Source organism: Salvelinus namaycush, chromosome 7, assembly GCF_016432855.1.
Source record: "Salvelinus namaycush isolate Seneca chromosome 7, SaNama_1.0, whole genome shotgun sequence".
Classification (NCBI taxonomy): domain Eukaryota; kingdom Metazoa; phylum Chordata; class Actinopteri; order Salmoniformes; family Salmonidae; genus Salvelinus; species Salvelinus namaycush.
The window spans coordinates 60,827,783-60,843,441 of NC_052313.1; the positions used below are offsets into that span (position 1 = coordinate 60,827,783).

A 15,659-nucleotide genomic window follows, 5' to 3' on the forward strand; every position below is an offset into this window, starting at 1 on the left:
ACAGTACTTTGCCAGAGTCAGATGCGTCTCTGTGTGCGGTTTGAAGGAAGTTGCTAAGTACCACTAGCGCAATTTCTAACTAGCGTTAGCGCAATGACTGGAAGTCTATGGGTATCTGCTTGCACGCTAGCAGATACCCATAGACTTCCAGTCATTGTGCTAATGCTGATTAGCATTGGCTCGCAAAACTACCTCTAACTTCCTAGTGAAGTAGATAAAGGGCCTCATTGCCAAAATCCCAAAGTATCCCTTTAATGCATCAGCTAATGGGGACCCAAATAAAAAATAAAGAATAATAAAATCTGTATCCAATCTCACCTTGACTCTCTCTATCTGTTAAGTTATGTGTCTCTCACCTTGACCCTGTCGATGTGTTCAGGTAGTGAGTCTATGAGCAGGTCTCCTACAGGCTCCCAGGCCTCCTTCACCATCTCAGCCTGGCTCAGCCTCAGCTCCAGCTGGTCCTGGGCCTTCTGAAGCTCCAACAGCCTATCCAGAGCCAGCTCCAGCCTCCTCTGCCAATCAGCAGCCTCCTCATTAAGCCCCTCCCACCCGGACGCCACATCCTCCGCCTCCTTTCGCAGGACACGCCCCACGTTCTGGGCACGCTCCTCTGGACTGATGTCTGACAGGACAGAAAGAAATTGTTTGATTCATTTTGTGTCCCCTCAGGGAATGATCAGGTTTGATAGAAATGAAGGAGTTATCGGATCGTATAATGACCTGACACAACAATCCTAATTTATACTAAGATCATAAACTACTTATAAGATTGAAATTCAAACTCTGGATTATTACTCCTTGAAAGTTATTTGGTTGCTTTATTTTCTTGATCAGCCCTAAATCCTTTCCAACCTCATCACATATAGGCTCAAACATGACTTAGACCATAGGGCTCATGGTTTTGCAAAAAATAATCCCACACCTGAGGAAAACACATTGGAGCCCATTGAATTGAATAAGCAGCAAGAGTTCAAGAGTTTCCCTCACTACGGGTTGCCAGGCAGTTGCTATGGTAAAGAGGTCACACTCAGCATGTTAGGGAACAAATGGGAGCCGGCTGTTTAGTAAGGAACACAAGTGAAACTGCAGGGCATGGTGTCTTCTCATTTCTACACCTTTTATTGAAAAATGCAGATCTTAGACCACCAAAATAGTAGTGGAATAGAACTCCTTGGCTTACTGTTCCTCTGTTTTATAAACAGAACCCCGTGAACCAATTACAGAGCCTGAACTGGCTGTCAAGTCAGCTGATGTTATGAACTTAGTCATAATCAGATGATGGATGGTACAGTTCTGCACACTCAGGGAAACATGTCAGTCAACTGAGATACAGGGCTGTGAAAACGTATTTGCCTCATCTCTGATTTTCTCTATTTTTGCACATTTTTGATACTGAATGTTATCAGATCTTCAACCAAAACCTGATATTAGATAAAGGGAACCTGAGTCTACAAATAACAAAAAACACCCAATTCCCTTGTGTGAAAAAGTAATCCTTTTACACTCAATAACTGGTTGTGTCACCTTTAGCTGCAATGACTGGATACCACATTCTTCCTGTAGTTGTTGGTCAGTCTCTCACGTCGCTGTGGAGGAATGTTGGCCCACTCTTACATGCAGAACTGCTGTAACTCAGCTACATGTGTGGGTTTTCCAGCATGAACAGCTCATTTCAAGTCCTGCCACAACATCTCATTGGGATTAGGTCTGAACTTTGACAAGGCCTTTCCAACACTTCAAATGTGTTGTTTTTTAGTGATTTTCATGTAGACTTGATTGTGTGTTTTGGATCATTGTCTTTCTGCATGACCCAGCTGTGCTTCAGCTTCAGCTCACAGACGGATGGCCTGACATTCTCCTGTAGAATTCTCTGATACAGAGCAGAATTCACGGTTCCTTCTATTAAGGCAAGTTGTCCAGGTCATGAGGCAGAAAAGCATCCCCATAGCGATGTAAGAGGATGATCAACAACTACAGGAAGTGTTTGGTTGGAGTCATTGCAGCTAAGTGTAACCGATGTGAAATGGCTAGCTAGTTAGCGGTGGTGCGCGCTAATAGCGTTTCAATCGGTGACGTCACTCGCTTTGAGACCTTGAAGTAGTGGTTCCCCTTGCTCTGCAAGGGCCGCGGCTTTTGTGGAGCGATGGGTAACGATGCTTCGTGGGTGACTGTTGTTGATGTGTGCAGAGGGTCCCTGGTTCGCGCCCGGGTCGGGGCGAGGGGACGGACTAAAGTTATACTGTTACATAAAGGTGGCACAACCAGTTATTGAGTGTAAAGGGGCAATTACTTTTTCACACAGGTGGTAGGTGTAGGTGTTGCATAAAATTGTTAATGAAATAAATTAATAAATTGTTGTGTTATTTGTTCACTCAGGTCCCCTTTATCTAATATCAGGTTTTGGCTGAAGATCTGATAACATTCAATATCAAAAATATGCAAAAGTAGGGAAAATTAGAAAGGGGGCAAATACGTTTTCTCTGCACTTTATCTTGTCAGTTGCATTAATGTGCATGTGTACTATAAGTAGGTAAACATTTGTGTTGGTGTCCGTGAGCATGATGAGTGTATCTGGTTGTGTTTATCAGTGTGTGATGAGTAACCTTGCTTTAGACTGGCGTTAAGTCCATGAATTAATACCGAGGCTTTAGTTCAGCGGGCTAACAGTGTGTCCCACTCACCTCTCTGGAGAAGCTGTGGCTCCCTTTCAGCAGGCAGCTCAGACAGGAAGATCTGAACCTGGTCCAGAGCCCCGTTAACCACCGGGCCCTTGGCCCTCACATCTCTCCTGAAGCTCTGTAACACACACACAAAATCAAATGTTATCTATCACATGTTTCGTAAAGAACAGTAGACTAACAGTGAAAAGTCTTACTTACGGGTCCTTTTCCAACAATGCAGAGATAAAGATTAAGATACAAAATAGAAATAGTGACCAGGAATAAATACACAGGAAATGACGAATAACAATAACATGCAGTATGTGTCTGTGTCCATGTTACAGTATGTGTGTGTGTGTGTGTGTGTGTGTGTGTGTGTGTGTGTGTATAGAGTCCAGTATGTCTGCATAGAGTCAGTGCAAGACACACACACACACACACACACACACACACACACACACACACACACACACACACACACACACACACACACACACACACACACACACACACACACACACACACACACACACTGAGTGAAGCACAGGCTCCATGACAACGCCAGCATCACAACAACACATGAAATGAAGCCCAGTCAACAAGAGTATATCACTATATTAGTCACTATAATTGGACGGACCACATACTCAGCAAACCTGGCTGCAGACTAGATGGACATCTCATTCATTTGTTACATTCAGTTCTTAATGATGTTACTGTCATCAGTGCTTAATGATGTTACAGAGTACTGTCATCAGTTCTTAATGATGTTGCAGAGTACTGTCATCAGTTCTTAATGATGTTACTGTCATCAGTTCTTAATGATGTTACAGAGTACTGTCATCAGTTCTTAATGATGTTACAGAGTACTGTCATCAGTTCTTAATGATGTTACAGAGTACTGTCATCAGTTCTTAATGACGTTACAGAGTACTGTCATCAGTTCTTAATGATGTTACAGAGTACTGTCATCAGTTCTTAATGATGTTACAGAGTACTGTCATCAGTTCTTAATGATGTTACAGAGTACTGTCATCAGTTCTTAATGACGTTACAGAGTACTGTCATCAGTTCTTAATGATGTTACAGAGTACTGTCATCAGTTCTTAATGATGTTACAGAGTACTGTCATCAGTTCTTAATGATGTTACAGAGTACTGTCATCAGTTCTTAATGATGTTACAGAGTACTGTCATCAGTTCTTAATGATGTTACAGAGTACAGTCATCAGTTCTTAATGATGTTACAGAGTACTGTCATCAGTTCTTAATGATGTTACAGAGTACTGTCATCAGTTCTTAATGATGTTACAGAGTACTGTCATCAGTTCTTAATGATGTTACAGAGTACTGTCATCAGTTCTTAATGATGTTACAGAGTACTGTCATCAGTTCTTAATGACGTTACAGAGTACTGTCATCAGTTCTTAATGATGTTACAGAGTACTGTCATCAGTTCTTAATGATGTTACAGAGTACTGTCATCAGTTCTTAATGACGTTACAGAGTACAGTCATCAGTTCTTAATGATGTTACAGAGTACTGTCATCAGTTCTTAATGACGTTACAGAGTACTGTCATCAGTTCTTAATGATGTTACAGAGTACTGTCATCAGTTCTTAATGATGTTACAGAGTACGGTCATCAGTTCTTAATGATGTTACAGAGTACTGTCATCAGTTCTTAATGATGTTACAGAGTACTGTCATCAGTTCTTAATGATGTTGCAGTGATTGTCATCAGTTCTTAATGATGTTACAGAGTACGGTCATCAGTTCTTAATGATGTTACAGAGTACTGTCATCAGTTCTTAATGATGTTACAGAGTACTGTCATCAGTTCTTAATGATGTTACAGAGTACAGTCATCAGTTCTTAATGATGTTACAGAGTACTGTCATCAGTTCTTAATGATGTTACAGAGTACTGTCATCAGTTCTTAATGATGTTACAGAGTACTGTCATCAGTTCTTAATGATGTTACAGAGTACTGTCATCAGTTCTTAATGACGTTACAGAGTACTGTCATCAGTTCTTAATGATGTTACAGAGTACTGTCATCAGTTCTTAATGATGTTACAGAGTACTGTCATCAGTTCTTAATGATGTTACAGAGTACTGTCATCAGTTCTTAATGATGTTACAGAGTACTGTCATCAGTTCTTAATGACGTTACAGAGTACAGTCATCAGTTCTTAATGATGTTACAGAGTACTGTCATCAGTTCTTAATGATGTTACAGAGTACTGTCATCAGTTCTTAATGATGTTACAGAGTACTGTCATCAGTTCTTAATGATGTTACAGAGTACGGTCATCAGTTCTTAATGATGTTACAGAGTACTGTCATCAGTTCTTAATGATGTTACAGAGTACTGTCATCAGTTCTTAATGATGTTGCAGTGATTGTCATCAGTTCTTAATGATGTTACAGAGTACGGTCATCAGTTCTTAATGATGTTACAGAGTACTGTCATCAGTTCTTAATGATGTTACAGAGTACTGTCATCAGTTCTTAATGATGTTACAGAGTACTGTCATCAGTTCTTAATGATGTTACAGAGTACTGTCATCAGTTCTTAATGATGGTACAGAGTACTGTCATCAGTTCTTAATGATGTTACAGAGTACTGTCATCAGTTCTTAATGATGTTACTGTCATCAGTTCTTAATGATGTTACAGAGTAATGTCATCAGTTCTTAATGATGTTACTGTCATCAGTTCTTAATGATGTTACAGAGTACTGTCATCAGTTCTTAATGATGTTACAGAGTACTGTCATCAGTTCTTAATGATGTTGCAGAGTACTGTCATCAGTTCTTAATGATGTTACAGAGTACTGTCATCAGTTCTTAATGATGTTACAGAGTACTGTCATCAGTTCTTAATGATGTTGCAGTGACTGTCATCAGTTCTTAATGATGTTACAGAGTACTGTCATCAGTTCTTAATGATGCATGATGTCCTCATTAGGAGTATGATGATATATTACAGAAACATTCCAATATTGTGTATTCCTAACATCTCCATAATGCAGTGAACTTGCAGTGTGGCTCGTCTGCTCTGCTCACTGAACAACTTAAAAACCAGTTATATACAAGCTAAAAACCAGCTATAAATCAGATATAAACATATATAAACTAGTTATAAACCAATTATAAATGAGATATAAACCAGTTATAAACCGGTTATAAACAGATATAAAACAGTTATAAACCAGATATAAACCAGATATAAACCAGTTAAAAACCAGATATAAATGAGATATAAACCAGTTATAAACCGGTTATAAACAGATGTAAACCAGTTATTTACATTTACATTTAAGTCATTTAGCAGACGCTCTTATCCAGAGCGACTTACAAGTTATAAACCAGATATAAACCAGTTATAAACCAGTTATAAACCAATTATAAACCAGTTATAAACCGGTTATAAACAGATATAAACCAGTTATAAACCGGTTATAAACAGATATAAACCAGTTATAAACCAGATATAAACCAGATATAAACCGGTTATAAACCGATATAAACCAGTTACAAACCAGTTATAAACCAGATATAAACCACATATAAACCACATATAAACCAGTTATAAACCAGATATAAACCAGTTATAAACCAGATATAAACCAGATATAAACCAGTTATAAACCAGATATAAACCAGATATAAACCACATATAAACCAGTTATAAACCAGATATAAACCAGTTATAAACCAGATATAACCCACATATAAAGCATAACATCTGCTTATGATTTCTGACGCATCAATGAATCTATGAACCAACCAACTAGTGGATCACCCAACCAACCAACCACCCACCCACCCAACCAACCAGCTAACTACCCATCCAGCCAGTCTTCCGCTCTCACCCTGTGTGTGTTCAGCTGTTGTTGCACAGCAGGGACGTCGCCCCCTACTGGTGGTTCCTGCTCCAGCAGGTCAGTCTTCATCTGCAGCCAGGCTATCAGCTCCTGAAGGGTCATGTGTATCCGCTTCCATGGAGCCATTTCCCCTTCCAGGTGAGATCTACAACATACACATAGAAGCATAGATATAAGACTGGATTATAGATATTCCTATCTAAACTGGACTGGATCGTAGATATTCCTATCTAAACTGGACTGGATCGTAGATATTCCTATCTAAACTAAACTGGATCGTAGATATTCCTATCTAAACTGGACTGGATCAAAGATATTCCTATCTAAACTAGACTGGATCATAGATATTCCTATCTAAACTAGACTGGATCATAGATATTCCTATCTAAACTAGACTGGATCAAAGATATTCCTATCTAAACTGGACTGGATCATAGATATTCCTATCTAAACTAGACTGGATCAAAGATATTCCTATCTAAACTGGACTGGATCATATATATTCCTATCTAAACTGGACTGGATCATATATATTCCTATCTAAACTAGACTGGATCATAGATATTCCTATCTAAACTAGACTGGATCATAGATAATACTATCTAAACTGGACTGTTGGCCAGGGATGCTCAACCCTCCCTCCTGGTGAAGAAAGGTCCTGCAGGCCTTTGCTCCAACCCTACTCAGTCTAACACACCTGATTGTATTAATTAGGTGCTCAACCCGGACCTTGATTATCTAAATCAGGTGTGTAACAACAGGGATGGAGTGAAAACCTGCACCCTTTTGTCACCATGAATGAACACATTGGAACATATGGAGGCAGGCATGAGAAAGGGAGCTGGCCTGGTGTCTACCTCATACTCATGGTTTTGCTGCGGAGCTCGTCCCAGCGCTGGCCCATGTTGTCCAGTCGGCTCTGTAGGAGTACGGCATCGTCTGAGCCGGTCAGAGAGGTCACGATACGCTGACCATTCTCATCCAGAGAGTGGTACAGTTCTGTGTGGCCATCTATCTCCCCCTGAAGGTCCTATATACACACACACACACACACACACACACACACACACACACACACACACACACACACACACACACACACACACACACACACACACACACACACACACACACACACACACACACACACACACACACACACACACACACGTCCAATCATTAGTTGGTATCTAAATAATTAGAATGTTCTGTGGTACATGCCTCTCTCTGAATGAGTTCGATGCATTTTGACCAATAGTTAATGTATTATTAGTCCTATTAAAGCCTAGGAACCATTAGATGACTACATATTATAATAATGATATATGTCCTCCTATAGAAGGAACCATTAGATTAATATCTATATATTATAATAATGATAGATATGTCCTCCTATAGAAGGAACCATTAGATGAATATCTATATATTATAATAATGACAGATATGTCCTCCTATAGAAGGAACCATTAGATGAATATCTATATATTATAATAATGATATATGTCCTCCTATAGAAGGAACCATTAGATGACTACATATTATAATAATGATATATGTCCTCCTATAGAAGGAACCATTAGATGAATATCTATATATTATAATAATGATAGATATGTCCTCCTATAGAAGGAACCATTAGATGAATATCTATATATTATAATAATGATAGATATGTCCTCCTATAGAAGGAACCATTAGATGAATATCTACATATTATAATAATGATATATGTCCTCCTATAGAAGGAACCATTAGATGAATATCTATATATTATAATAATGATATATGTCCTCCTATAGAAGGAACCATTAGATGAATATCTACATATTATAATAATGACAGATATGTCCAACCAGAGCAGCCACTCTCTCAGCCTAATATTCTAGAATGATCCTAATGAATCCATTACTTTCTCATTATTGTCATCAATGTCCTGCAGGTAAAAGAGACAGGTTTTCCAGGTATTACCTGAGTACATTCTCCACTAGCTGGGTACATACATGTTACCAAAGCTTCCCACCTCACCATACACTCTTCGAAAAAAGGTGCAATCTAGAACCTAAAAGGGTTCTTCGGCTGTCCCCATAGGAGAACCCTTTGAAGAACCCTTTTGGTTCCAGGTAGAACCCTCCGTGGAGATGGGTTCTAGATGGAACCAAAATGGTTCTATCTGGAACCAAAAAGGGTTCTCCTATGGGGACACCTTAAGAACCCTTTTGGAACCTTTTTTGTAAGAGTGTACTCTCAATCTAATGTTCTATAATGATCCTAATTAGTCCATTCCTTTCCCCTGACTGTCATCATCAGATGCTACAGGTCTAAGAGTCATGTGGCTGTGAGGTTTGATCTCAGAGAATAGAGATCACAGAATAGAAGACTACATAACAACCATTCATAGAATCTCCTTAGCAACCCCATGTGCCTCATTGACTTAATGCACGTACCAAAACCACACAACAAGTTTCCTCACAGGAAAACCTTAAGTTATTTGAATTTAAATGTAATTGACTGTAAATATACACTGAGTGTGCAAAACATTAAGAATAGCCTTGATTCGGGCCTCCCGAGTGACGCAGTGGTCTAAGGCACTGCATCGCAGTGCTAGCTGTGCCACTAGAGATTCTGGGTTCGAGTCCAGGCTCTGTCACAGCCAGCCGCGACCGGGAGACTCATGGGGCGGCGCACAATTGACCCAGCGTCGTCCGGGTCTGCCTGTGGCAGGCCGGGCGTAGTGCACGCTGACACGGTCGCCAGGTGTACGGTGTTTCCTCTGACACATTGGTGCGGCTGGCTTCCGGGTTAAGAGGGCATTGTGTCAAGAAGCAGTGCAGCTTGGTTGGGTTGTGTTTCAGAGGACGCACGGCTCTCGATCTTCACCTCTCCCAAGTCCGTACGGGAGTTGCAGCGATGAGACAAGACTGTAACTACCAATTGGATTCAACGAAATTGGGGAGAATTTTCTTTTGTTAAAAATAGGTAAAAATGAAAAAGAACAGGGGCATGGACTCTACAAGGTGTGGAAAGAATTCCACAGGGATGCTGGCCCATGTTGACTCCAATGCTTCCCACAGTTGTGTCAAGTTGGCTGGATGTTCTTTGGGTGGTGGACCGTTCTTGATACATGTGGGAAACTGTTGAGTGTGAAAAACCCAGCAGCGTTGCAGTTCTTGATACTCTCTAACCGGTGTGACTGGCACCTACTACCATACCCCGTTCAAAGTCACTTAAATTGTTTGTCTTGCACATTCACCCTCTGAATGGCACACATACACAATGCATGTCTCAATTGTCTCAAGGCTTAAAAATCATTTTTTAACCTGTCTCCTCCTCTTCATCTACACGGATTGAAGTGGATTTAACAAGTGACATCAATAATGGATCATAGCTTTCACCTGGTCAGTCTATGTCATGGAAAGAGCAAGTGTACTTAATATTCTGTCCACTTAGTGTACAGCAACAACAAAGCCTACTGTATTAAATGGACCATTTCTGACCGTGGTTCATTCATGTGAGCACTATGTCTGAAGTGGCTGTCTTTCTCCAGCTCTGAGAAAAACGAACAGTACAAGACAGAAGAATACATAGACACGTTCAGTACGGGACAGAAACCCTTCCCAGTGACCAGTAAGTTGTAATCTCTAACCTGTACATCTGAGACAGACGAACAGTACAAGACAGAAGAATACATAGACACGTTCAGTACGGGACAGAAACCCTTCCCAGTGACCAGTAAATTGTAATCTCTAACCTGTACATCTGAGACAGACGAACAGTACAAGACAGAAGAATACATAGACACGTTCAGTACGGGACAGAAACCCTTCCCAGTGACCAGTAAATTGTAATCTCTAACCTGTACATCTGAGAAAGACGAACAGTACAAGACAGAAGAATACATAGACACGTTCAGTACGGGACAGAAACCCTTCCCAGTGACCAGTAAGTTGTAATCTCTAACCTGTACATCTGAGAAAGACGAACAGTACAAGACAGAAGAATACATAGACACGTTCAGTACCGGACAGAAACCCTTCCCAGTGACCAGTAAGTTGTAATCTCTAACCTGTACATCTGAGACAGACGAACAGTACAAGACAGAAGAATACATAGACACGTTCAGTACGGGACAGAAACCCTTCCCAGTGACCAGTAAGTTGTAATCTCTAACCTGTACATCTGAGACAGACGAACAGTACAAGACAGAAGAATACATAGACACGTTCAGTACCGGACAGAAACCCTTCCCAGTGACCAGTAAGTTGTAATCTCTAACCTGTACATCTGAGACAGACGAACAGTACAAGACAGAAGAATACATAGACAAGTTCAGTACGGGACAGAAACCCTTCCCAGTGACCAGTAAATTGTAATCTCTAACCTGTACATCTGAGAAAGACGAACAGTACAAGACAGAAGAATACATAGACACGTTCAGTACGGGACAGAAACCCTTCCCAGTGACCAGTAAATTGTAATCTCTAACCTGTACATCTGAGACAGACGAACAGTACAAGACAGAAGAATACATAGACACGTTCAGTACGGGACAGAAACCCTTCCCAGTGACCAGTAAGTTGTAATCTCTAACCTGTACATCTGAGACAGACGAACAGTACAAGACAGAAGAATACATAGACACGTTCAGTACGGGACAGAAACCCTTCCCAGTGACCAGTAAATTGTAATCTCTAACCTGTACATCTGAGACAGACGAACAGTACAAGACAGAAGAATACATAGACAAGTTCAGTACGGGACAGAAACCCTTCCCAGTGACCAGTAAATTGTAATCTCTAACCTGTACATCTGAGAAAGACGAACAGTACAAGACAGAAGAATACATAGACACGTTCAGTACGGGACAGAAACCCTTCCCAGTGACCAGTAAGTTGTAATCTCTAACCTGTACATCTGAGAAAGACGAACAGTACAAGACAGAAGAATACATAGACACGTTCAGTACCGGACAGAAACCCTTCCCAGTGACCAGTAAGTTGTAATCTCTAACCTGTACATCTGAGACAGACGAACAGTACAAGACAGAAGAATACATAGACACGTTCAGTACGGGACAGAAACCCTTCCCAGTGACCAGTAAATTGTAATCTCTAACCTGTACATCTGAGACAGACGAACAGTACAAGACAGAAGAATACATAGACACGTTCAGTACGGGACAGAAACCCTTCCCAGTGACCAGTAAGTTGTAATCTCTAACCTGTACATCTGAGACAGACGAACAGTACAAGACAGAAGAATACATAGACACGTTCAGTACGGGACAGAAACCCTTCCCAGTGACCAGTAAGTTGTAATCTCTAACCTGTACATCTGAGACAGACGAACAGTACAAGACAGAAGAATACATAGACACGTTCAGTACGGGACAGAAACCCTTCCCAGTGACCAGTAAATTGTAATCTCTAACCTGTACATCTGAGACAGACGAACAGTACAAGACAGAAGAATACATAGACACGTTCAGTACGGGACAGAAACCCTTCCCAGTGACCAGTAAGTTGTAATCTCTAACCTGTACATCTGAGACAGACGAACAGTACAAGACAGAAGAATACATAGACACGTTCAGTACGGGACAGAAACCCTTCCCAGTGACCAGTAAGTTGTAATCTCTAACCTGTACATCTGAGACAGACGAACAGTACAAGACAGAAGAATACATAGACACGTTCAGTACGGGACAGAAACCCTTCCCAGTGACCAGTAAGTTGTAATCTCTAACCTGTACATCTGAGACAGACGAACAGTACAAGACAGAAGAATACATAGACACGTTCAGTACCGGACAGAAACCCTTCCCAGTGACCAGTAAGTTGTAATCTCTAACCTGTACATCTGAGACAGACGAACAGTACAAGACAGAAGAATACATAGACACGTTCAGTACCGGACAGAAACCCTTCCCAGTGACCAGTAAGTTGTAATCTCTAACCTGTACATCTGAGACAGACGAACAGTACAAGACAGAAGAATACATAGACACGTTCAGTACGGGACAGAAACCCTTCCCAGTGACCAGTAAGTTGTAATCTCTAACCTGTACATCTGAGACAGACGAACAGTACAAGACAGAAGAATACATAGACACGTTCAGTACGGGACAGAAACCCTTCCCAGTGACCAGTAAGTTGTAATCTCTAACCTGTACATCTGAGACAGACGAACAGTACAAGACAGAAGAATACATAGACACGTTCAGTACCGGACAGAAACCCTTCCCAGTGACCAGTAAGTTGTAATCTCTAACCTGTACATCTGAGACAGACGAACAGTACAAGACAGAAGAATACATAGACACGTTCAGTACGGGACAGAAACCCTTCCCAGTGACCAGTAAGTTGTAATCTCTAACCTGTACATCTGAGACAGACGAACAGTACAAGACAGAAGAATACATAGACACGTTCAGTACCGGACAGAAACCCTTCCCAGTGACCAGTAAGTTGTAATCTCTAACCTGTACATCTGAGACAGACGAACAGTACAAGACAGAAGAATACATAGACACGTTCAGTACGGGACAGAAACCCTTCCCAGTGACCAGTAAGTTGTAATCTCTAACCTGTACATCTGAGACAGACGAACAGTACAAGACAGAAGAATACATAGACACGTTCAGTACGGGACAGAAACCCTTCCCAGTGACCAGTAAGTTGTAATCTCTAACCTGTACATCTGAGACAGACGAACAGTACAAGACAGAAGAATACATAGACACGTTCAGTACGGGACAGAAACCCTTCCCAGTGACCAGTAAGTTGTAATCTCTAACCTGTACATCTGAGACAGACGAACAGTACAAGACAGAAGAATACATAGACACGTTCAGTACCGGACAGAAACCCTTCCCAGTGACCAGTAAGTTGTAATCTCTAACCTGTACATCTGAGACAGACGAACAGTACAAGACAGAAGAATACATAGACACGTTCAGTACCGGACAGAAACCCTTCCCAGTGACCAGTAAGTTGTAATCTCTAACCTGTACATCTGAGACAGACGAACAGTACAAGACAGAAGAATACATAGACACGTTCAGTACGGGACAGAAACCCTTCCCAGTGACCAGTAAGTTGTAATCTCTAACCTGTACATCTGAGACAGACGAACAGTACAAGACAGAAGAATACATAGACACGTTCAGTACGGGACAGAAACCCTTCCCAGTGACCAGTAAGTTGTAATCTCTAACCTGTACATCTGAGACAGACGAACAGTACAAGACAGAAGAATACATAGACACGTTCAGTACCGGACAGAAACCCTTCCCAGTGACCAGGAAGTTGTAATCTCTAACCTGTACATCTGAGACAGACGAACAGTACAAGACAGAAGAATACATAGACACGTTCAGTACGGGACAGAAACCCTTCCCAGTGACCAGTAAATTGTAATCTCTAACCTGTACATCTGAGACAGACGAACAGTACAAGACAGAAGAATACATAGACACGTTCAGTACGGGACAGAAACCCTTCCCAGTGACCAGTAAGTTGTAATCTCTAACCTGTACATCTGAGACAGACGAACAGTACAAGACAGAAGAATACATAGACACGTTCAGTACGGGACAGAAACCCTTCCCAGTGACCAGTAAGTTGTAATCTCTAACCTGTACATCTGAGAAAGACGAACAGTACAAGACAGAAGAATACATAGACACGTTCAGTACCGGACAGAAACCCTTCCCAGTGACCAGTAAGTTGTAATCTCTAACCTGTACATCTGAGACAGACGAACAGTACAAGACAGAAGAATACATAGACACGTTCAGTACGGGACAGAAACCCTTCCCAGTGACCAGTAAATTGTAATCTCTAACCTGTACATCTGAGACAGACGAACAGTACAAGACAGAAGAATACATAGACACGTTCAGTACGGGACAGAAACCCTTCCCAGTGACCAGTAAGTTGTAATCTCTAACCTGTACATCTGAGACAGACGAACAGTACAAGACAGAAGAATACATAGACACGTTCAGTACGGGACAGAAACCCTTCCCAGTGACCAGTAAGTTGTAATCTCTAACCTGTACATCTGAGACAGACGAACAGTACAAGACAGAAGAATACATAGACACGTTCAGTACGGGACAGAAACCCTTCCCAGTGACCAGTAAATTGTAATCTCTAACCTGTACATCTGAGACAGACGAACAGTACAAGACAGAAGAATACATAGACACGTTCAGTACGGGACAGAAACCCTTCCCAGTGACCAGTAAGTTGTAATCTCTAACCTGTACATCTGAGACAGACGAACAGTACAAGACAGAAGAATACATAGACACGTTCAGTACGGGACAGAAACCCTTCCCAGTGACCAGTAAGTTGTAATCTCTAACCTGTACATCTGAGACAGACGAACAGTACAAGACAGAAGAATACATAGACACGTTCAGTACCGGACAGAAACCCTTCCCAGTGACCAGTAAGTTGTAATCTCTAACCTGTACATCTGAGACAGACGAACAGTACAAGACAGAAGAATACATAGACAAGTTCAGTACGGGACAGAAACCCTTCCCAGTGACCAGTAAATTGTAATCTCTAACCTGTACATCTGAGAAAGACGAACAGTACAAGACAGAAGAATACATAGACACGTTCAGTACGGGACAGAAACCCTTCCCAGTGACCAGTAAATTGTAATCTCTAACCTGTACATCTGAGACAGACGAACAGTACAAGACAGAAGAATACATAGACACGTTCAGTACGGGACAGAAACCCTTCCCAGTGACCAGTAAGTTGTAATCTCTAACCTGTACATCTGAGACAGACGAACAGTACAAGACAGAAGAATACATAGACACGTTCAGTACGGGACAGAAACCCTTCCCAGTGACCAGTAAGTTGTAATCTCTAACCTGTACATCTGAGACAGACGAACAGTACAAGACAGAAGAATACATAGACAAGTTCAGTACGGGACAGAAACCCTTCCCAGTGACCAGTAAATTGTAATCTCTAACCTGTACATCTGAGAAAGACGAACAGTACAAGACAGAAGAATACATAGACACGTTCAGTACGGGACAGAAACCCTTCCCAGTGACCAGTAAATTGTAATCTCTAACCTG

The 15,659-nt window shown here is 41.2% G+C and overlaps 1 protein-coding gene across 1 annotated transcript in view; it reads right to left on the reverse strand.

Annotated features, from left to right (window-relative positions):
• LOC120050898 (dystrophin-like) overlaps window positions 1-15,659 on the reverse strand; it is a gene marked incomplete at its 5' end in the record, with an annotated part of 66,841 nt that overhangs the window by 34,782 nt on the left and 16,400 nt on the right. The window contains 4 exons of the mRNA XM_038997418.1: window positions 357-625; window positions 2,685-2,799; window positions 6,542-6,698; window positions 7,411-7,583. Coding sequence (XP_038853346.1) covers window positions 357-625; window positions 2,685-2,799; window positions 6,542-6,698; window positions 7,411-7,583 — 714 coding nt within the window. The remainder of the gene's footprint in view (window positions 1-356; window positions 626-2,684; window positions 2,800-6,541; window positions 6,699-7,410; window positions 7,584-15,659) is intronic.